Raw genomic sequence first — 24,355 nt, forward strand, 5'->3', positions numbered from 1 at the left:
TCCCTTTAGTGCTGTGCGTGTACATCTTATGAACCTGTCACTCACCCCTTTGGCCCTAATGATAGAGAAAAGCAAAGCCTTAAGCTTCTGGTAATATCTCGAAAGGTCATTCTACAGCTGATAATGCATTCATCAGCACTAAAGAAAATTAACTATATAATTTCACGTCCGTAGTTCTAATGTGGAGATGAATTTGTGCCACAGACCGTGGGAGAGCAATATGCCATTAGTTTTGGTTGGTGAGAGTACTTTCATTGTGTCTAATGCATACCTGAGTCTAATAATTGTAAAAGTTTAATCTTACTGAAAGGGTTTAGGGGTTTTAAACCAATGTGTACTTCATGGCATGTGACTCTTTACCTGTGACTAAGAGCCTTCGGAAAGCAGTGGCTTATTTCATGCGTTCCTGAGGGAGTATGCATCACATATCAGATTTTAAATCAGATGGAAGTTATTCTTTAAGGAGGAAACCCTGACACATAGGATAGCAACCTATACAGATCTCAGAACTGCAAAACAGACATTTCTTTATTTGTAAGTTCTCATGAAAGCTTATCAACCACATCTTATACAAAGCGTGGGAGGAGAACTAGCTTGTGAAAAATCTGATAGCAAAGCCTTAAGCCATTTCAGAGGTCACATGCATGTCACCGCTATCCCTTTAGTGCTGTGCGTGTACATCTTATGAACCTGTCACTCACCCCTTTGGCCCTAATGATAGAGAAAAGCAAAGCCTTAAGCTTCTGGTAATATCTCGAAAGGTCATTCTACAGCTGATAATGCATTCATCAGCACTAAAGAAAATTAACTATATAATTTCACGTCCGTAGTTCTAATGTGGAGATGAATTTGTGCCACAGACCGTGGGAGAGCAATATGCCATTAGTTTTGGTTGGTGAGAGTACTTTCATTGTGTCTAATGCATACCTGAGTCTAATAATTGTAAAAGTTTAATCTTACTGAAAGGGTTTAGGGGTTTTAAACCAATGTGTACTTCATGGCATGTGACTCTTTACTGTTGCAGTGCCATGTTTTGCAGGCAGTTGGACATGAAAAGCTGTGCAGTTTAGAAAATCTTTTTATTCCTTTTGGTGGTTATGTAATCACATGTCTGTGCTTAGTTCATTAGCTGAAAAATCATATTAATCTTATGAAATTGATATTTTTAGAAATCTCAAATGAACACATCTTTCTGTTTTGACATTAATAGCTCCGTTTTCCTCCACAACAAAAAAATGCAACCAGAATTTCTGCTGGAAACTTTAGTTACAGTAAGGGTCAATTTCGTAAGTAGTTATTAGGCTTTTCCAAACCTCACAGCATTCACAGCTGCTAGAATTATGAATAATGCTTCTTGCAGCGCACTATTAATCTCACTCTCTCTTTGAAGTATTCCACTAAACTAATCCACAGATTTTCTAATAAAATTCACCTAAGGAGTTTAGATTGATTTAAACAATATGTTGCAATCAGGTGGTTCAGTGGTAATTTAGATGATTTAGTTGATTTACAAATTCAAATATGTATGTGTATATATATATATATAAAAGTATATTAAAATAGAAAACCATTATACATTACAATATTACTGTTTTTTTTTTCTTTCTGTATTTTTGGTCAAATAAATGCAGCCTTGATTAACAGAAAAGACTTTAAAAATCTAAAAAAACATTAAAAATCTTACTGATCCCAAACTTTTGAACAGCAGTGCACACACACACACACACACACATACATATATAATTGATATGTAAATAAATAAATAAATAAACAAACAAACAAACACAAATAAAATAAAATAAATAAATAATGAAAAAAAAAATAATAATGAAAAAAAATAAAAATTAAGCAGCACAACAATTTTTAAATGTGATACTAAAGGCTGCTAAACTCAACTTTGCCATCACATGAATAAACTATTGTAAAATAGAAAAAGATTATTTGGTAACACTTTAGAATAGGGAACACATATTCAGTATTAACTAAGAGTTTCCTCTGAAACCATGAAAATAAAAATAAAAACTTAATTTGCTACTAATTAATAAGTAGTAAGGTAGTTGTTAAGTTTAGGTATGGGGTAGAATTAAGGCAAATATGGTAATGCAGAATAAGGCAATAATATGTGCTTTATAAGTACTAATAAACAGCCAATATGCTAATATGCATGCTAATAAGCAACTGGTTAATAGTGAGAACTGGTCCTTAAAATAGTGTTATCAGTTATTTAAAGTTGTAGTACTATTTCACATTATTACTGTTTTTACTGTATTTTGTTCAAATAATTGCAGCCTTCGTGAGCATGAGATTTCTTTAAAAACCAATAAAACAATCTTACAGACCCCAAACTTTTGAATGGTAGTGTATATATACTGTGTATGTCCCCTTATGAATGTTCATCTCAGAGCATTCATCTGACTCACTAAAGTTTCACAGGACTATGTCAAAAATATTCAGAATATTTTTGTGATTTTGGTTTATTGAATGAGACCTGGTATGTTTATAACATTCAAAAAATACTGAATTTTTGCAACTTTCGGGGGGGGGGGGGTCTCAGTTTCAGTAGGTCTCAGTGGCTTCATAATTAATGATGCTAAGTGTACTTTTACAATCTTAATAAAGTAGACAACTGAATGGAAATAATGTCAGTCACTTTAGATGACAATCAACATTTTGCAACCAGGTGCTCCTGCAAAGAATCACTGGAAAGGTGTTAATGAATTCAGGATGGGGTAATAACCGAGATGAAGGCCAGAAGCGCTGGTGGAGGTCAGTCCACGTGTTCTAGATCAGTCATTATTGTTGGACATAATGAACAGCAGGTTCTCGTGACATATTTATATATGCAGATTTGTATGCACATTTGAAGAGAGGAAAGTATAATCCATAATGAGATAAATGTAAGCAAAAGACAAGCCAAATCAAGTAATTTTTAATTTTTTTTATGATTCACTTCATTAATAATATTAGTTAAAGTAAACTGTAAGATGCAAAAAAATATAACTTAGCTGTTAGCTATTATTTCTTGACAGTGTGAGATACTTTTACGCTAACGCTAAAAAAAAATGTAAAGGGGTAATTAAATTAATATTTAAAAATGTATTTTCATTTGATCTGTAAAATCATTTGTTCACTTACAGTAGTCACTTTGTGTAACCGTTGCAACTGAAAGTTATGGAGCCATAAGCTACACCCCATGCCTCTGAATGCGTGTATTGTATTACCTGACATATCTGCTGTTCTCTCTCTCCTAGCGAGGGCCTTATTTACAAATTCCCAAAAGCCACAAAAACAAAACATTCACAAACTCTCACCGCACCATATAAAAAGGCTACTTTCTTCCTCCTCAGTGAAAATGTGCATATCTTGCAGGTATTGGCTGTCAGTTTCTGGATTCCTAATGTGCAAAGTACGTTAAAATTTAAAGCAGGCGAATGGAAAATAGATTTGAGACTAGTACTTACATGGTAATTCAACTGGTGCAGGCATGATGAATCAATAGTGTAGCAGTAACATCTTTGACGATGCTCTCATCTATAATGCATACTCATGCATGTGTAATGAATCAACAAATAATTTGTATTATATTAGAGGTCTTGTTGCTCCTTAGTATCATGCAACAGCTACAATGCATTAAGATGTCTTATAGGCAGCGTGAATTATCGGATTGTTGCATTAATATATATATAGGCCATTGTGTTGCTAGAATATATCACACTTTAAAATGGCAGTGGCACTGTCTAAAGAGCTACAAAATCAAATAAAGTAGCAGAAAACTCAAGGGATATTAGCCAGTACTAAAAGGGTTGACCCCATAAAGAGTTGTAGCCTAATTATGATTTCATAAAGTGTTTATTCAGTGGAGGAATAGGGACAAGATTAAATTGAATTGTTGGATAAGATGATGACAGTGTTGTATTGAAGCTCATAGTTGAGTTGGGGTTTCATCCTATTTCTAGGTTAATTACATAGAGCCTTCACTTCAATTGTCAGAGGAGGAGCATCGCTTAACCTAAATTACACCAAAACCCTGAAGAGAAATTGTCTCATCCATGTAAACCCAAGTCCTCTCCCTCTCGCTCATCTATTTCTTCCCCCCGCCTAAAATGCGCCGCCATCTCAATCCCAGCACGCGTCGCAATCATGACGCTTACTTCATTCACGCAACCTACACCTCAGAGGCTAGTCTGGGAGACAGAGAGTGTCCTGCATCAGACGATGACGGTTTATATGGCATGCCTTCAACTTTCCTCCTCAAACAATGGTTGCACACAGCGCATTCAAGGTTTGGAAAATGCAACAAAACGTGATTTGAACATCAAGCATCAGACCATCTGGGCCACATTACAAGCACCAAATAATGACCAGTCCTTCATTGCTCCTCTATGTTGTGTTTCACTTATATCAATGTTGAGCTGATAAATATTTCCAAGCGATTATATTTTCATGCAGCTGTTTGTATGTGCGGCTGCCTTCAGCTCATCTGTCCCTAAACCACAAAGAAAAGGCTCTATTAAAATTTCACACATACAGAGACAGGGCTGCCGGGCCTGAGGTTCAGTTGATGGAGAATCTCCAGTCGCCACATGCCATTCATTTCACCTGCTTTTGTTGTTATCAAGGCCGGTCTAATCCCTGATCTTACAGAGGTTGGTCATTAATACTGAGTGTTTCAACACATAAAAAATGTATTAAAATCAAGTCAGCATCCTTCCTATGCAAAGACGGGTCACTTAAGTAGGTTTTTTGAACGATATGTAAGCTAATTGGCATCACTTGGGCACATTCTGAATTAAGCATGTTTATATTGTAAACTGGTTATTAATATGCATGCTTTTATTAGTGTTTTATGCGGTAAAATCATTATGTTCAAGCATGTTTCTCTCTCCTGTAATTTTGTCAAGGACCACTTGAAAAGTTCCTTCCTCCATTTACTTGTGATTATCAGTGGGAGTTAAATGCAGTGGTCTGATCCCTTTAAATTCATGAGTTCCCTCCGAAAAAGAAAAGCATGCTGCTTACAATTGGGCAATTGGTCCGAAAGAAAAGAAAGACAGATGGCATAAAAAAGACAAAAAATACATCAATTGGCTTTTTTATAAGCAAAAAAAGCACATTGAAACTATGCATATGTCTCAAAAAGAGAGGCTTTTTTGTTTAAAGAATGTATTTTTGCAACGTGCAGCCTCTGCAAACAAATGCCTTGAATTTTTTCAAACATGATTCATCAAGACAAAAAAAAATTTAATGTAACCCCTCCTCTCTTCGATTGCACTTTCTTGCTGTCACCCTCTTTTTCCTCTGCCTCTCTCTCTATCTCTCTTTCTCTCTCTCTCTCTCTCTCTCTCGCATGCTCTCATTCTCTCCTTTTTTTCATGTGTGTGAGTGTGTGTACGGGTTGTAAGCGTGTGTTGCAGACGACAACTATGGGGTTGGGAACAATGTGATAAATTAGTTATGCATGCACACAACAAATTGATCTTGCTCAGTTCTGTCACAGAAAGCAGATGTTGCATGCAGTGATGTATGTGGATGAGCAGCATGACTACAGCGCATTAATATTATTTCTTATTCAAATGTAATGCAGAGGACAAACAGTGTCTCTCATTCATGGCAAGATGTGCAAACAATAATAAGCTGTATTTTTCCATCACTCGATGTATGAACTAATACATCACAGATTCAGAGAGACAAATTTGTTTGTTTGGGTTTTTTTTGCCTTTTATAAAGACACATTTTTAGGATAAGTCATTTTCTCATTGAACGTATTTCCTTCTTCATTAGAATGAATTTGTTTACGACGTGACACACTAAATTATTGTCTGTTTTGCATTTCCCTTTTGATTTTTCCTATTACCCAATACATTGTTGTGAGACATTTTGATAAATACCAGTGAAAAAGAAACATTTTCTACTTTTTAATTCCTATTTACTGCAACCAGATAATTTTTTTCCAATGATATTGCAGGAATAACAAGTTAGCTCTCCTGCCATGAGTGTATTCGTCAATGTAGAGTGTAAACAGCATATAAAAATCTGAAGCAATCAGGAAGCAAGAGCTGTGATTGTCGCCGTGATGACTTACAGTCATAAACCAAATGAATAGCCTGTTGTCAGAATCTACAAAACCTCTTCGAATAGCTGTTAAAAGGACGAACAAACATCCCAAGGTGTTTTTACTTCTCATTAAAAGTCCCATCCAGCAACACCTGGACAGTTGGCATAAGCTGTCCTTGGTATGCCATAATAATTGGTTCATGTACATAATTTGGAGCCTCTTATTAGTTGGATCTTCCACATGTATCCTCTACCGTTCAAGCCCAGGATCATGGAAAACGTCCAGTATAACACAAGCGTAGCTGTCACGGATTGGTGGAAGCGGGCTTCGGGACAGATGCATCCTTGCTGTCAGATATCTCCTTGGCCTCCTCACCTCATAATATTCCTCATGGACATGGCATAGATCCACTCCATGATCGCAATCAACCTTGACTTCCACACAAACAAACAACTATCCTTCACCCTGACCATCGCCAAGCTGGCTCATGCCAGGCAATTCACCGAGCACCAGCATTCAACTGAATCGCTTCGTCTCATCTTACTGAGAAACCCCATGGCCTGTGCAATTGACTCTTCCATGAGCCGTACAACAGCTCGGCAAGACTCAGAGCTGACAATAATAGAGAGCTTTGTGAAGCTAGTGTGCATCAAACTCTGAAATCTTTTATTTCAGACTATCTCCTTATAGTTGGATGCATACCCCTAACGCTCACCCCTGATGGTAGCAGTCATTGACATTTTGAGAGACAGGCAGGATTACCCTCGCTCCCGTTCTGCCTTTCTCCTCTTTTTTGTAGGAAGAAAAGCGTTTCATACCTACTGGACAAAAAGACAGTATCCAGTTCAGATGGCTTAAATCCTTAAATATTTCATTAGATTCCAAAAGGCCTTCATAATTCATGGTCCTGACCGTATTACTGCCCACTTTTGTTTACGTTTTGCCATTTTCCGCCACGGTGGAACAACAAGCCAGCGATCATCATGCCTAAAGGGCGCTTTCGTTTGAATGCCGGCTTATTCTGCTGGGTTGAGCCAAGGTCTTGAATGTTGTATGTTTTGAAGGCGAAGGTCAAGATATGGAGCTCCTTTCAACCTCAGACACCTCCATGTCTTTGTTCATCATGTTCGGTAGATGATGTCGGCTAGCTAGTGTAGGATAAAAGGGTCAGCCTATATGTGCAGGCATGCCTTGGTGTATAGGAAACAATGGACTTCAATTATAGTTGATGATAATTCAATCATCCTGTTAGACATAGAAAAAAAAACAGTGGGCAAAACTGTTGTATGCAAGGTTAATAGACTAATGATCTCTAATAACGAATACAAGGATAGTGTGCTAAACATCTTTTGAATACAACCCTGTTTATTCGACCTGCATCCATCAGTATGCTAACGGAGAAATAACGTTGATTGTCTGAATAATACGTATCCTCTGCATAGCATGACAGGATTTTTAAGAGGCTAATGAATGCCTGGAGGATGGGGGAACAGTAACAAGTCATTCTTTAAAGGCAGGTTGGATAATACAGAGGCATGGTCATGTTTTATAGGAAAGAAAGATCAATCCTCTCTGAAAGAACTTGAATGTTAATATATTGAGGCGCACCTTGCAATTTACCTCCCTGGTCTTCAGCATCATTCTCTGCCAAGCTGTGCTAGACTGATAAGGTATATTAGTGTGTTCTTTCCTCCAATGATTTCTCTTTGTGCCGTTAGTAATGAGTCATGGATCCGGTAGGGGGGCCAGTTGCATGCAGACTAAGGGATGAATGGAGGAAACCCCCATTTGATTATATCTGCGAAACAAAAAAAAACAGCTCTGTGCAATACTCTAGACTTTTCATTTGCAGGATCTCATATTATACACAGTACCTTTTTATCACATTAAAGAAACTGCGTAATCACGAAAACATTAGTTTGGATTTTAGTACAAGAGGTGTAATTAACACTCTGTGTAGTTGTCTTGATTACATGTGTTGGTTCGATCTGATTTGCCCACGGGAAGTCGCAGCTTGATGTGTTTTAGGAGGAACCACTATTCACTACTGATTGTAATGTGTAAAACTTGTTATTAATGTTCCCGCTAAATTATGAGGCAATAAAATATATTACAATTGTTGCCATATACTACTGTACCTACAATATGTGTTATATTCTTGTATTATGACTGTAGACCTGTAACTTAAAAAAAAGAATATTAGAAAGATTTCTTTTATATATATTTATATAATAGAATTACTGTATATAATTATATAATATAATATTTAACAAGGCAATTTTACTGTAAAATACTTTTAAAATTATGGTTTTAAAAGTAAAAAGTATAAATTACCATGAACCATCACGGTTTGGTTTTATTCAGTAACTTATAGTATTTATGTATATATGTATGTATGCATGTATGTATGTACAGTATGTATGTATGTGCATTGTGTATGCTTATCTCTATTAGCCTCATTTGATGGAAAGGCCACTTTTGATGAACTTTCATCAGAAGTCATTATCATCGTTAACATATTTAGTAGATGAAAATGAGTTGGTATATTAACATTCACATCTTTTAATGACATACAGTTATGAACTCTATAAGTAAGGGGTAATTAGTCACCAAAATGCCTCTCATTATGCCTATAATTTAATCAGTATATCAGCTTTCCGTTTTTCCTGTAAATTAGAAGATTGTGTTTTTTATTTTATTGTTGTTTTTTAATTTATTTTTTACTTACTTTTTTATTTTTATTTTTTGTAAAATTGTAAAAGATGATGTGAAAAAAAAATGGGAAACCCTAAGCAGTAGGAAATATTTAACTGCAGGGTTTTGTACTTTGAAAATTAATATAATGTCAAATTCTGAACCCAGCACAAGTTAACCAGTGAAGTTTTAATTACTGAGCACAAAGCAAACACTTCACACCATTAAACATTGTAACTCTGTCCTTTATGTGGCCCTGAAAATTCAGACACAGGTATCCAGTGTCACACATCATTAGATTATCATGCTTGAGATACAGTCGAGAACAGCTATCTAAAAATGCTTGGCGTACAGTTCTCCTGAAAGACAATATGGATAGAGACAGAGACACAACAAGGACAACAGCAACGACTCAGATACTATAAAATCATCATAATTTGTGCTTCCTTTACATGCAATGCATTTAAGAGTTTATTCACATATGCTTTCTCACATATGTTACCCTCACCGCCACATTTACAGCAGGAAATAAAACAATGTCCAAAATTAGATGGACAGCATGACATTTAAACTGCTCTCTGCATTTGGTGGATTCTCTAGCCCTATCAGAAATGCATAACTGGTTTCTCTAAAAGTTCATTTTGAGGGTGGCAAAATAGCCCTCTGAATAATTCATGAGGTATTTTGTGCCTTTCATATTGCTTTAAGGCTCTCAGATTTGCATTTCTTTAAAATGCCTAGGAGAAGTCCTTCAGTGAGAAGAATTATGAATCTTAAAAATATCAAGGGATCAACCCTTTTAGGTATAGCTCTCGGATAGCTACATTACTTGATGAGGGAGAGAAGCTCCCTGGACACTCCAAATTCCACCAAAGATGTAAGTTTCCCGGAGTAGATTGTGCAACTTAGCACAATCTAATTGGGGAGACATTTTCCTGAGGCGTTTCGAAGGAAGCCATTTTAAATGTTTCCCTAAAATAATGCCTGGTAATGGGATGTTAAACACTATGATCAAATACACATTAGCCTTAGAAAGAGTTCAAGAGTTCAAGAAATAGCTTAACTGTAAACATGTAATTGTACACAAGTATTGAATATGTTTTTTTTTTTTTATTATTAAATGCCAACTTTACAAGCTTAAGGGCACGTCACACTTGATTGGAAGTGTGACCATTTAAAAGCATGCTGAGGTGAAGCATCAGGACGTGATTGATGTTACGAAGGTTATGGCTTTTGGTAAGAAAAGCTAGCTTGATGGGACCAGTCAAAGACTGTGATTTGTTACATTGCAGCAGTGTAAAAATTAATGGGAAGATCAATGTGTACATGTTGTGTGAGTGACCTTTATTGAATGTGGGGCTGTGCAAGATTTTCAGCCGTCCCTGGCAATAGAAAGTGTTAGATTGTGCTGACGAACCATTGCGCATTTCAGACAGGTAAATTGACCAGTGTGCTCACTCAGATTTTTGGATGTCTTGTTTGAATTGTATTAGTGGGGCCGGGCCGTGTTGTGCACATTTTGTTTATACATCTGAAACTTTGTGGTTAATCCTTAGGATTCCCGTAGGCCATACTTTGTATTAATATTGCATAGACACATTAACAAACAAACAAAAATGTGAAGATCTATGCTGAAATTTATGACAGTCTATTCCTGATGTTTCAGTCATTAGATTTTTAATTTTTGTGTGTTTAATGTATTTTTTATGTAAATGAAGCCTGTTGTTTATTGTTTATCTATATATGTTTGCACAGTTGTGTATTTGGTTGATTGGTGATTAATGATATTCATCATTTATGGCTGTTGTGATGTTAGAGACTAATTATAGTCAATGTTTTGGATAAAGTAAACGTGTTAATTGATTGTAATAATGATAACAAAATATTGTGTAAATAGTGCGTGGAGATGCTAAATGAATTCACACACTGAAGAAGGCCTGACTGCCTAAATATTGTTGTGTTCCTTCATGTGAATAAAGTTTAAAAAAAAAGTTTTTTTCATAATTCTGAGCACAAATCAAATAGATTCATGCACACATTTTTAAATACTCATGTTGGTGTTACAAACCAGGCTGGTAGTGTACTTGTACTTTGTACTTGACATTCATTCAGAAAGATTAAAGATTACATTTGCTGTCAATAATTATGGAAGTATCAAAATTTGAGACAAGTGACTCAAAAAAAAAAAAATATATATTTACTTATCAGTATCTTGCTATACAAAAACTAAAATATCTAATTTGTCATATAATTTTGTTAGGAGCTAGTGACGTTTTAACAATTCATTTATATTAGTGAGTAATCAGCTTGGTGAAATTTAAAGTACATCTCTGTCTGTGACCAATATTTACCAAGCTTTAAAGACTGATGCACCGAATAATTCAAAAGTTAAAAGTTAACTATTAAAAATAACATAAGTTGTGAACACAAGTTCACAAATAAAATATATTGTTTAAATTGTTAATGCCTTGAATTATTATTTTGAAATAAATGTAAAATGCTTGAAAACACTAACTTGATAAGATTCATATTTGGCTTTAATAAACAGAATATTGATTACATTGCTAATGTACAAATATAATATAAGTAATGTAAGTCATGTTTATTTAACCAAGAACATGTGACTGGGACAGGAATTTACATTTGATTAAAAAAAGGACTTTGCCTCCTCATTTCAGAACACCACCGCACACCGCTGCTGTCTATCTATCTATCTATCTATCTATCTATCTATCTATCTATCTATCTATCTATCTATCTATCTATCTATCTATCTATCTATCTATCTATCTATCGATCTGTCTAGCTATCTGTCTGTCTGTCTGTCTGTCTGTCTGTCTGTCTATCTATCTATCTATCTGTCTATCTGTCTATCTATCTATCTATCTATCTATCTATCTATCTATCTATCTATCTATCTATCTATCTGTCTAGCTATCTGTCTGTCTGTCTGTCTGTCTGTCTGTCTGTCTATCTATCTATCTATCTATCTGTCTGTCTGTCTGTCTGTCTGTCTGTCTGTCTATCTATCTATCTATCTATCTATCTATCTATCTATCTATCTATCGATCTGTCTAGCTGTCTGTCTGTCTATCTATCTATCTATCTGTCTGTCTGTCTGTCTGTCTATCTATCGATCTGTCTAGCTGTCTGTCTGTCCGTCCGTCCGTCCGTCCGTCCGTCCATCTGTCTGTCTATCTATCTATCTATCTATCTATCTGTCTGTCCGTCTGTCCGTCTGTCTAGCTATCTGTCTGTCTGTCTGTCTGTCTGTCTGTCTGTCTGCACATTAGTAAAGTCTAATTAAGTAGTTTAACGTTGGACTTTGCACACAAACTGGTGTTTATAAGCAAAGCGAACAGTGCCCCCTTTTCCTCTCAGGCGAGTCGCGGCGTTGGTGTGAGGTATTAGTCCGCGGTGAGCGCGAGCGTGCGGGGCTCTGACTCCAGCAGCAGTGCTGCTTTAAGATGATGAAGGCTGTGAAACGTATCGCTGGCTCCTCCTCCCGCGATGATGTCAATCGGAGGTGGAGAGGTGGGCAGTACTAAGGAACTGAGTTCATCCAATACAACAGAGATTGCTAGAGCTCTGCGTACAACTATACGGCAAAACGCCTATCTCAGTGTATGGAAGTGATGCTGCACCTATAGGCACACTGCCCACCTGCTCTGTTACACCGACAGCCCATGAGTATTTCTCAAAATAGATATGTTGTTCTCTATCACTCTGCCAAACCACGGGATGACATAAAATTAGGATGTTTTAAACGATTTACAAGTTCTTTAGCTGTCAATTAAACGCACAGTGAAAAAGAAAGCAACTTAACTAAACAGTTTCCGCACATGCCGAGCAGCGTTCCCAGGTTTTCCCCCCGTGAGGACTGTGTGAATGCACTGAAATAAGAAGTCAAACCCATTTGGAGCAGCACTATCTCTCCGTGCGCGTGGGATTCAAGCAGTAGCCAGGCGCGAGACATCTGAGGAATTACATCGTCTCTTCTAAAAGTCATTCGCAGATGTTTTTCGCTGTTTGTTAGTGGACCGTGGACTTTTTCATGGAGGTGGATCGTTTTCTCTAGTTGGATACCGACTGGTCACTACGTGAAGCTGTTTGATTGTGGGATTTTCTTCAGCCATTTCAATTTTTTTTATTCTTTCTTTGTTGTTCTAAATATATTGAATGTTGTGTTGTTAAATATTCAGTCAATTAAATCTAAAACAAAATGTTACTTTTATAGACAAAAGTTATGGCACATCTAAGGATATGAGTTAAGAATTATTTTATGTAAAACAAAAGACGATCTTTCAGTCTTGATCAGCTGCTAAAAGTATGATGATGTCATCGAACATGAAAGCAATATACTGTACAGTACGTCACAAAACAGTCGGGACTGTAATATAGTTGCCTGCAATCCAATATTGCAACATAAATAGTTAAGACTTCAAAAATGCATTATTATGAAGTCAGATGTTTTAATAAACATCCTGTATTGCTTTATAAGCTACCTGTGTCATCAATAAAAAGTAACAACGATTTGAGTGACGATCTTACCTATCAAAGACTGATGATATTAATTGTACAGTTCCCCTCAGCAAACTTAAAATAGTAGTAAATATTAAATTGGCAGAAAAAACATTGCCGAATTCTGAATCTGCACTGCGGTGCTGATCAAGGTGGTTTCACTGATCTTGCCTTATCTGATAATTAGAATAAGAGTTTTCCTTCCAACTATGTAAACATTAATATGAATGGTTATTTATTCTGTATTAATAGTTTTATTTTGACCACACTGTGACCACTCCAGTGCCCTCTATTGGTGGTTTTATTTATTTATTTATCTTGCCCTGCCTTACAGTGAGAGAAAAATCATGCTTTATCACTTTCAATATACAGATTAGTAGCACCATTTATCTCTCCTTTTACATTTCAACAATTTACAGCCAGTGTTTGTGTTTTAGAGCAAGGTGAGTTGAATTTAATTTGTTTAAAAGAAAATATTTTCTTCATAACTATGTGCTTTGAAAAAATATATATATATTGACATATAGTTTATATAAGTACTCTAAATATGCTACATAAAATAAACAATATAACCTATAGTGGAAAGGGAGCGATGCAAGCATTTAAGTCTATCATTTTCAAGCCTGTAATAAATGTTATCCTTCATTTGTGAAATCCCCTTGTGCTTCTAATTTCTATTCATAACTTATAAACATAATAGATTTCATTAATTTATTTATTTGAAGATGAATGGTGCATCAAAGGCCAAATACCAGTCTTTAAGATTTAAAGTTTCATTGGCATGTTATACACTTTGCAATGTTTGTCCATATAAAATCAATTTGGGAGAATGGTATATGAACAACTGACATGTTGTTCCACTGAAAGTGCCCACGATAAATTGCCTGGTGTTGGCCTAAAGAATTAAATAAAGTTTTAGTATGATTATTTATGATTCAAATGAGCAAAATCTCAATGATTCGTGGCGCACCATTTTATGTAAAGAAAATCACTCTCGGTTCCTTCTTGGCTGAAGTTAGCCATAACTTATTTTGTCATCTGACTGCATGGAAACTTTGATAAATTGATAAATGGCAGGCATGACTGTTTGGATGCGTAATCTTTGCTGACGGCCCTAAATCGACTCTATCGTGTTCGCTACATCTGTTTATCCGTTGCAACTGGCAGCCTGTTTGGTGTGTTAATACCTCCATATTGATCATTCAATTGATCATTGGTTCTTAGGATCAGTGTAGTCGCCATCAAAGCTACTCAAAGCCAGACTGTGAATTTCAGAAGGATCCTAACTTTATATGATGCATCAGTCTAGCCTGTTCCGGTACATATGAGCAATCAATTAAAAGATATAAAACTATGATAGTGATGTTGCAGTTATTAAATTTGATAGTTTTAATCTGATGCCCGTTTGGTAGGTTGAACTGTATCGATTTTTCCACCTCTGCAGCATTTGGTTCCTGCTGATTCATATAGACAGAGATTCCGCGTGAACTCACGGTTGACATGTAGAATTATTTTCTTCCTTGACAGCTCAGCTCAAAATAAAAAAACAGGCAGGCCTGTCCATCATGTTGTCACGTAAAGCGCTTCAAAGTCTGTGTGCCGCTCACTCCAGGCTCCGGAGGGAAGGACGGCTTTTGCATACTCCCTGGAATGCATGGTCCGCCGCTCAGAATAGATCACTGGAACCCTGCACAAGCAGGAAGAAAGTCGCAACGATACCCATGAGTGCAATTTTCCCAGCTAATTCTCTTTATTCACTCTCGATCTACAAGTTTCCAAAGATTGGGAAAGTTGAAACTCAAAGCTTTGCAAATCCATCCAGAGTATAGTTTTGAAAGAATCGCTCCCAGGAGTAAATCTGAAAATGGCTCCATGAGTTTTCACAACAACATAAACTGTCCTAAATATGGGGAGGAGTGACATGCTTATACTGTCTACACTATTTGGTGCTATTTTGGGTTATACATGTTCATCAGTGTTCTCTCTCTCCCTGGGACGGTGTGATTCGTTATTGTTGACAGTAAACTGATTATCTAAAAATGCAAGGGAATTTGCAGAACAGGAGTCCCGTTGCCCTTATTGTGCGTTTTATGTAGATCGTCCTTTCATCTTTTATACACTACTCTGCAATGCACTCCTTAGCCAGTAAGTCCTCTTCATTATGCATTGTCGGATACAGCCTTGGACTCTTTCGGGCTTATCAGAGTACAGTAGGTGAATAGTAATTGCTTTGCTGTCGCCGACTCAAAAATGGTGCAATCTTCAAAAGCAAACCAAAACATTTTTCACTACTTTCTTCAAAGAACAACATAACAGTCTGAGAATATGTGCAGATAGTAAGCTGGCCATTGATCACTGTCATGTAAATACTCTGAGTGGTGCTCGTCTGCCCAACAAACCTTTAATGAGTCCCTACAGTCCAGACAGAGTGTTCACTGTAAAAAAACAGAACATCTCGCTGACAGCTGAGACTTGAGCTGAAACTAAAAAATTGGGGCCTTTAGCTCTCTGTGTGTTTAAAGAAATCAGCCCTTGTGATGAATTTTTGATTGAAGGTACACGATCGTGTATCTCTGCTGCATTCGGCTTTGCTTTTAAACAAACATCCTTTTGGCACATACAAATTACACATTAATGACACATTAACGAATGGGGAGTCATTGTTAACAGTATTTCCAGGATGTCCCATTTCAAAAACATTATGCCATGAGCTGTAATTTTTCTTTGTTGCTCTAGTAACATGCTATATTTGAATAATTAATTTGCTGAAGATATATTTGATACTCCTGCTTTGAAAAAAAATTGCTTTTGTTAATGATCTAGTTATATGTTACTACAATCAATTTGATTTAAATGAAAGTCAAACTCTTGCAGATTGGAGTTATTGATGTGGTTAAGGTGAAGGGCACTATATTTAAACAGAAATAGCACTGCATGGACAACTCTGTAAACTAACAAAACCCAGAGTCTGGAAGTGTTAGGCATCTCCCCCACCAGTTCTCTGTGACCTAGTTGAGCTGTTGGCACATTGTGAAAGCCTCAGCCCTCTGGCTACTTTTATTTAGATAATGCCCTGACAGGATTTATGTGGCCATCGAGCAAGTTGGCAACAAACACTGAAATGCTGATTCATAAATCATGTCTTGGTGTTTTTGAATTATGGCTTTGTCCATTTCTTCTGAGGGATATTGACAGTCATTTGGGACTTTATTCTTAAACGTTAAATCATAGAACTCTTACTCACACTACAGTCACATCTTGGCTGCTCAGAATATCAACATACTGTAATCTGATAACATGCATTGTAGCTCTATTGAGTGTTGCCAATGGCATACAAGAGTCCATTATGTTCAGTATGAAATCTGGACAGCCTTCTAATGCAATTTTATGTTGTATTTGGTAGCATTTGAACATTTTAAACAATGATTCCTCTTGTTAAAACAGTTTATTTTAACCTTTTGTGTTTAAAAAAAAACACTTGGTTAAAGTGGCAGTTCACCCAACAATGTAAGCTGTGTAATTTACTCACCCTCATGTTGATCCAAACCTGTACGACTTTCTTCTTTGGAACACAAAAGACGAAAAAAAAATATTTTCTGTGAAGTTTCTTTCTTACTATTTGCAAATAATCTTTTTTTCCCTCTCATTTTCACAAAAATCTCACTAGTTTGAGATTTCAGTGAAAACAAGGATATTTTGTCTTTTTCTGCCTTGTTTTAAGATGTTTATATATATTTACTTGAGAGACAAAGATACTAAATAATTTCTTTGCAGTGTGAAGAAAAAAAGGACCACAAAAGTATCATAAAAGTAGTCCATATGCACTGTGTTTAAAAAAAAAAACACTTGGTTAAAGTGGTAGTTCACCCAACAATGTAAGCTGTGTCATTTACTCACCCTCATGTTGATCCAAACCTGTACGACTTTCTTCTTTGGAACACAAAAGAAAAAACATTTCTGTGAAGTTTCTTTCTTACTATTTGCAAATAATCTTTTTTTCCCTCTCATTTTCACAAAAATGAGTTTTAAGATGTTTATATATATTTACTTGAGAGACAAAGATACTAAATCATTTCTTTGCAGTGTGAAGAAAAAAAGGACCACAAAAGTATCATAAAAGTAGTCCATATGCACTGTGTTTAGAGTTGCTTGTTTGTTATATATAGCATGCATGAAAATGCGTATTTTTCAATTAAAGACAGCTTATAGATTTAATACGGGCTGCTTTTGGTGGTTGACACCTTTTCATTGGTCATTTTGTGTTTCAAGAATAAGGTCCAGTGTTAAGATTTATGCTATTAGTTACTTAAATATAAAATGTTTTTCTCTATTTAACAACATTACAATAGTGAAAGACGACTTCCCTTACTGATCATGTCTCTTGCGCGGCGGGATGTTGGACTCATGAAAAATAATCACGTTGTTCGTATTCACTAAAACTGATTTACTGAAGTGAAAACACGGATGGAATTGGCGTGCTGTGAGGCGGGAGCGACCAGCCGGCAGAGGGTTCCGCAGCCTTCCTCGAACAGTTATGTTCACGATTTCTGATTTACTTAACCTATACTGCGTGAAGGAGGCTGTGATTGGATGATGACAGGTATCGGTGATCATTCTCAAGTGATCAGCACTGCTGCTGTTGTATCAGTCAGTGGTTAGATCAGCGCAGCAGTCAAAAAATGGCACAAGGGAGGTCACGTACGGCACAAATCAATTAGGCCCAAAATACGGGACGTCCCGGCTAATAGAGGACGGTTGGCAACCCTAACTGTGTTACCGCTGTGTGAGCTATTCACTACTATGTCTAGTAGTAGTCTTATTCAGTAAGTTGACTCACAGTGAACCGGATCAGTCCAGTGGCTCAGTTTTGTGAACAGTTGTGTGAGTCATTTGAAAAGATCCAACTCAAGAGAAATTTGTTCACATTGCTATTCTCCTGAACATGGATAAAGATTTAAAACCTCAGTCTCTATTAATTTCATTAAATGGAAGAAGAACAACCAGCATTTTTTTTTTTCAGATTTTCCCTTTTGTGTGTGTTCTCTTTCTGTGTTGCACAGAAGAAAGACATACAGGTTTGGAAGTACATGAGGGTGCGAGAGTGAACATACTATTGTATATATATTTGGCTAACTAATCTCTTTAATCTATTGAAAAAGTGAAAAAGCTCCCTCACAAAGTTAATGTTTTAAAGGATCAAAAATCTATTTGTATCAAAACTGTGTTTTACGGTTGTGAGTATGACCATCTTTCTTTTTTCCCACCTGTCTTCCTCTAGCAGACTTTGCAGATCTTTGAAGAGAGTGCAGCACCTACTCTGAGTATGGACTTGGCAAGTGAGGCCCATGTTCTGGTGGTTTTACTCACCTGCCTGTTCTTGGTGAGGCCCATGGTTATACTCACCTGCCTGTTCTTGATGTGCCGGGCTCAAGAGAAGGACTACACCGTAAAAGAGGAGCAGAGGAGCAGTGTGCGCATCGGAAACCTGCGCAAAGACCTCAACTTGAACCTAGATCCAGACATTAAACTGTCTTCAGCGCTGCAGTTTAAACCTGTCTACAAGACGGGTGATGTGCCTTTGGTCAAGGTAGAGGCAAGCACAGGAGAGATTTTCACCACAGCCAACCGCATCGACCGTGAGAAACTCTGTTCCGGAGTCTTCAATGAGAAGCGCTGCTTTTACGAGATCGAGGTCGCCGTGCTACCCGACGAGATTTTCCGACTTGTCAAGATCCGCTTCCTCGTCGAAGATATCAACGACAACGCCCCGCTCTTTCAATCGACTGTTATCAACATCTCCATTCCAGAAAACACAGCCATCAACAGCCGCTACCCTGTCCCTTCCGCATTTGACCCTGATATAGGGATCAACGGGATTCAACACTACGAGCTTGTCAAGGTGAGTTCAACGTTCAGCTGTGATTTATTATGTGACACCGCCATTTAATGGGCCCTTAATGTCCAGAATAAAAATAGCACAGTAAGCAATAAAAAATAGTTTTAAAAGTAATTTCCTCTGTTTTGTGTTAGGTAAGTTGTTAATTATGAAGATAGATATGAACAATGGGGAGAATAGTTCTTTCTTCTAACTGATGTCTTCTGAGAAACTAGCGTATACTAATATTCTCAGAGGCTTAATATAGTCCGCTCAAACTGAAAAGTAGGATAATGGTATGCGTGCTATTCAAATATATACAGAAGGTGATATGTTGCATGTGTATATATTTTAGCATTTTATACAGTGTCAGAAGGCCCATTAACCCCAGAAGTGGTAAAAAGTCACTAAGCGCACTCACATACATCTGGGCTGTCAGTCACAAGGCGGAAGATTATGACGTAGCGTAGTTCAATGAATGAACTAGTATTCCCTAGAAAGGTCGCCCTGTATTTTAATTAAAATTCAAATACAGTGTGAAATTCAAATACAGTGTGAAACAAAGAGCCCAACTGATTTACTGAAGTGAAAACACGGATGGAATTGGCGTGCTGTGAGGCGGGAGCGACCAGCCGGCAGAGGGTTCCGCAGCCTTCCTCGAACAGTTATGTTCACGATTTCTGATTTACTTAACCTATACTGCGTGAAGGAGGCTGTGATTGGATGATGACAGGTATCGGTGATCATTCTCAAGTGATCAGCACTGCTGCTGTTGTATCAGTCAGTGGTTAGATCAGCGCAGCAGTCAAAAAATGGCACAAGGGAGGTCACGTACGGCACAAATCAATTAGGCCCAAAATACGGGACGTCCCGGCTAATAGAGGACGGTTGGCAACCCTAACTGTGTTACCGCTGTGTGAGCTATTCACTACTATGTCTAGTAGTAGTCTTATTCAGTAAGTTGACTCACAGTGAACCGGATCAGTCCAGTGGCTCAGTTTTGTGAACAGTTGTGTGAGTCATTTGAAAAGATCCAACTCAAGAGAAATTTGTTCACATTGCTATTCTCCTGAACATGGATAAAGATTTAAAACCTCAGTCTCTATTAATTTCATTAAATGGAAGAAGAACAACCAGCATTTTTTTTTTTCAGATTTTCCCTTTTGTGTGTGTTCTCTTTCTGTGTTGCACAGAAGAAAGACATACAGGTTTGGAAGTACATGAGGGTGCGAGAGTGAACATACTATTGTATATATATTTGGCTAACTAATCTCTTTAATCTATTGAAAAAGTGAAAAAGCTCCCTCACAAAGTTAATGTTTTAAAGGATCAAAAATCTATTTGTATCAAAACTGTGTTTTACGGTTGTGAGTATGACCATCTTTTGCTGTGTGAGCTATTCACTACTATGTCTAGTAGTAGTCTTATTCAGTAAGTTGACTCACAGTGAACCGGATCAGTCCAGTGGCTCAGTTTTGTGAACAGTTTTGTGAGTCATTTGAAAAGATCCAACTCAAGAGAAATTTGTTCACATTGCTATTCTCCTGAACATGGATAAAGATTTAAAACCTCAGTCTCTATTAATTTCATTAAATGGAAGAAGAACAACCAGCATTTTTTTTTTTCAGATTTTCCCTTTTGTGTGTGTTCTCTTTCTGTGTTGCACAGAAGAAAGACATACAGGTTTGGAAGTACATGAGGGTGCGAGAGTGAACATACTATTGTATATATATTTGGCTAACTAATCTCTTTAATCTATTGAAAAAGTGAAAAAGCTCCCTCACAAAGTTAATGTTTTAAAGGATCAAAAATCTATTTGTATCAAAACTGTGTTTTACGGTTGTGAGTATGACCATCTTTCTTTTTTCCCACCTGTCTTCCTCTAGCAGACTTTGCAGATCTTTGAAGAGAGTGCAGCACCTACTCTGAGTATGGACTTGGCAAGTGAGGCCCATGTTCTGGTGGTTTTACTCACCTGCCTGTTCTTGATGTGCCGGGCTCAAGAGAAGGACTACACCGTAAAAGAGGAGCAGCCGGAGAATGTGCGCATCGGAAACCTGCGCAAAGACCTCAACTTGAACCTAGATCCAGACATTAAACTGTCTTCAGCGCTGCAGTTTAAACCTGTCTACAAGACGGGTGATGTGCCTTTGGTCAAGGTAGAGGCAAGCACAGGAGAGATTTTCACCACAGCCAACCGCATCGACCGTGAGAAACTCTGTTCCGGAGTCTTCAATGAGAAGCGCTGCTTTTACGAGATCGAGGTCGCCGTGCTACCCGACGAGATTTTCCGACTTGTCAAGATCCGCTTCCTCGTCGAAGATATCAACGACAACGCCCCGCTCTTTCAATCGACTGTTATCAACATCTCCATTCCAGAAAACACAGCCATCAACAGCCGCTACCCTGTCCCTTCCGCATTTGACCCTGATATAGGGATCAACGGGATTCAACACTACGAGCTTGTCAAGGTGAGTTCAACGTTCAGCTGTGATTTATTACGTGACACCGCCATTTAATGGGCCCTTAATGTCCAGAATAAAAATAGCACAGTAAGCAATAAAAAATAGTTTTAAAAGTAATTTCCTCTGTTTTGTGTTAGGTAAGTTGTTAATTATGAAGATAGATATGAACAATGGGGAGAATAGTTCTTTCTTCTAACTGATGTCTTCTGAGAAACTAGCGTATACTAATATTCTCAGAGGCTTAATATAGTCCGCTCAAACTGAAAAGTAGGATAATGGTATGCGTGCTATTCAAATATATACAGAAGGTGATATGTTGCATGTGTATATATTTTAGCATTTTATACAGTGTCAGAAGGCCCATTAACCCCAGAAGTGGTAAAAAGTCACTAAGCGCACTCACATACATCTGGGCTGTCAGTCACAAGGCGGAAGATTATGACGTAGCGTAGTTCAATGAATGAACTAGTATTCCCTAGAAAGGTCGCCCTGTATTTTAATTAAAATTCAAATACAGTGTGAAATTCAAATACAGTGTGAAACAAAGAGCCCAAGATTGTCATTAAAGTGTGAAAGAGTAATTTGTACCTTTTCTTTTGAGAATTAGGCGAATCCTTGCTTTTCATGTCTGATTAAGTTACCAATTTGCATTTTTAAAGAGTCTCTTTCTCTCCCTCTATGCCAAGCCTGCTGCGGCTCTCTCAATTGCCTGTGCTTGGAAATGACCAGTGCATTGCCTCATAAAATTACAATAAATATGTAAAGGCTCTGTTGCCTTTCAGATGATTTAATTTGTTTTTCGTCTGCAAGTATAGTGTTTCTTTTTATGAATCATGCATGCGAGTTAGGTGAGGGTAGATCTAAGTAAACATAAATGGAAAGGGAGGATATGTTTCATCCTCTGAGGTTGTTGAAAGCCTCCCACGAGCAGCATCTGGCCGTGAATCCACCTCTTGGACTGCGCTTGCATGGTCCTATGAGAGTACGAATCTCTGAAACTCCCACACAGTAATGGTTTAGACCAGCTCACCGTCAGCATGGAGCTGCAAGATTAGCATTGTGGGCCACAGCTGCTGCACGCATAGCTTTGAAAGAGCTCTGATAGCAATCCCTCTTCTGCTCTTTACTCATTCCAGTCATGTCCCCTAAGGAGGAAGCCCTCGCTTATGACACAGAGGGCCGTTATTGCCTACCCTGGTTTTAATTGCGGCGCCATATTAATTGTTCCATCAGCATTAGTGTTGCCATGTCACCTGGAACGATGCACAGAAGCACCCCTGGACACTATCAAGGTCAGCCTACAGAAAGTAATGCCATGCATGGCTGGGGGAGGACTTTCCATTAGAAGAGATTTTATCACTCAAAGAGAACCTCTTTACAAAGTCCTATCTGGAGGCATGTGGATCAGATCAGGCTCATGGGATGAGGATATTGACTTTTCTGTTGTGGGTTCCACCCAACTCATTGTTATTTTTACCCTGCCATTTAACCACTCTAACCTCACATTAAGAAAGCCGTTTCTCTCCTTTTGAAGCCATTTGTGTGTTTTTAATCACCTGGGACCACTGGCATTGTCATTTTAGATCTGCGTCACATTTTAGATCTTTTTCGAAAGGACTTTCATTGCAGCAAAGTCTCCATTGGATTGCTTATTTGGGGAGTCAAGGTCAGCCTTGAGTATTTTGGTTTTCATCTGTGTCTGATTCCGATTTGAAACTAGCTTGGAAGTTAAACTAATTTGGCTTAAATAATTTATCGAAAGTGTGATTTTATTTAATTTTTTAAGCTCTAACTTCTCACTTCTCACTTCTCCAGTTATTTCTGTTCAAGGCAATGAGAAGAGCCAGTCAAATGATGCATTAATGATCAAGGGCTGACAAGTAGCATGTCATAAAGAGTTTCCATGAATATTTCACCACAAAGGCTTGCGATTGATTCTTGAGAAAATATCATCCTCTTTGAAAAAAGAGGTAATTGTTGTGCCTGAAGTTGAGCTGAAGGGTTCTGACACTTCTCACAAAAGGTTTGTTTCCCATGAAATGCTTACAGAATATAAAATAAATACTATTAATTATAACAATTAGCTTATGAGAGTATAGATTCTCATTAATACAAATGTTTTGAAATTTCACTCCCTTGAGAATCAGTCTGAGTAAAAGAGCATTAACTAGAAGGATGAGTGGATAAGGTAAACTGATTTCTGCTACTGTTCTGGACAATAGTGGACGCTGGGGATATATTAGCAGATTCTAATCACATTACTACCTGTCAGTTGGTTCCAGGTTTCATTTGTGCCTAATTTCTGGCTGATTCTTCAGCCAAAGTTTCACCAAGGAGACAACGCTTGTGTTTTAGTTACTGGCAAATGGCTGATTATAATTCATAGTGAATCAAAAAAAGATGACAACATTTTCAGACAATTTAGTGTAAATTAAATATTTATGGCTTTACATAATAATACATAATAACACAATACAATGGTGCAAGGATCTAACATATTCAGTTTATCTGTTGTTGATACTGAGTTCATTCTGAGTCGTTGCTGTAGAAGGTCATCTCAATGATTCATACAGCAGATACTTCAGCCAGTCTGCAAAGCTGAGACAAACTCTGGGGTTGAACTATGCAAAATGAAGCTTACTGATTCCTACTATTCTACTGTAAAGATACCGCTCTCTATGGGTTATTTATAACTGACATTCGCTTTTGCATATATTTCTTGATTGCACCAGGCAATTGGGTTCA

At 37.3% G+C, this 24,355-nt stretch overlaps 1 protein-coding gene across 1 annotated transcript in view; it reads left to right on the forward strand.

Annotated features, from left to right (window-relative positions):
* The first annotated feature begins 18,686 nt into the window (after positions 1-18,686).
* Positions 18,687-24,355, forward strand: part of LOC107569257 (protocadherin-11 X-linked-like) — a 201,048-nt gene continuing 195,379 nt past the window's right edge. Inside the window, exons 1-2 of the mRNA XM_016255294.1 lie at positions 18,687-19,169; positions 21,032-21,616. Coding sequence (XP_016110780.1) covers positions 18,687-19,169; positions 21,032-21,616 — 1,068 coding nt within the window. The remainder of the gene's footprint in view (positions 19,170-21,031; positions 21,617-24,355) is intronic.

Source organism: Sinocyclocheilus grahami, unplaced genomic scaffold (assembly GCF_001515645.1).
Source record: "Sinocyclocheilus grahami isolate Dianchi unplaced genomic scaffold, SAMN03320097.WGS_v1.1 scaffold1327.1, whole genome shotgun sequence".
In the NCBI taxonomy this organism is placed as follows: Eukaryota; Metazoa; Chordata; class Actinopteri; order Cypriniformes; family Cyprinidae; genus Sinocyclocheilus; species Sinocyclocheilus grahami.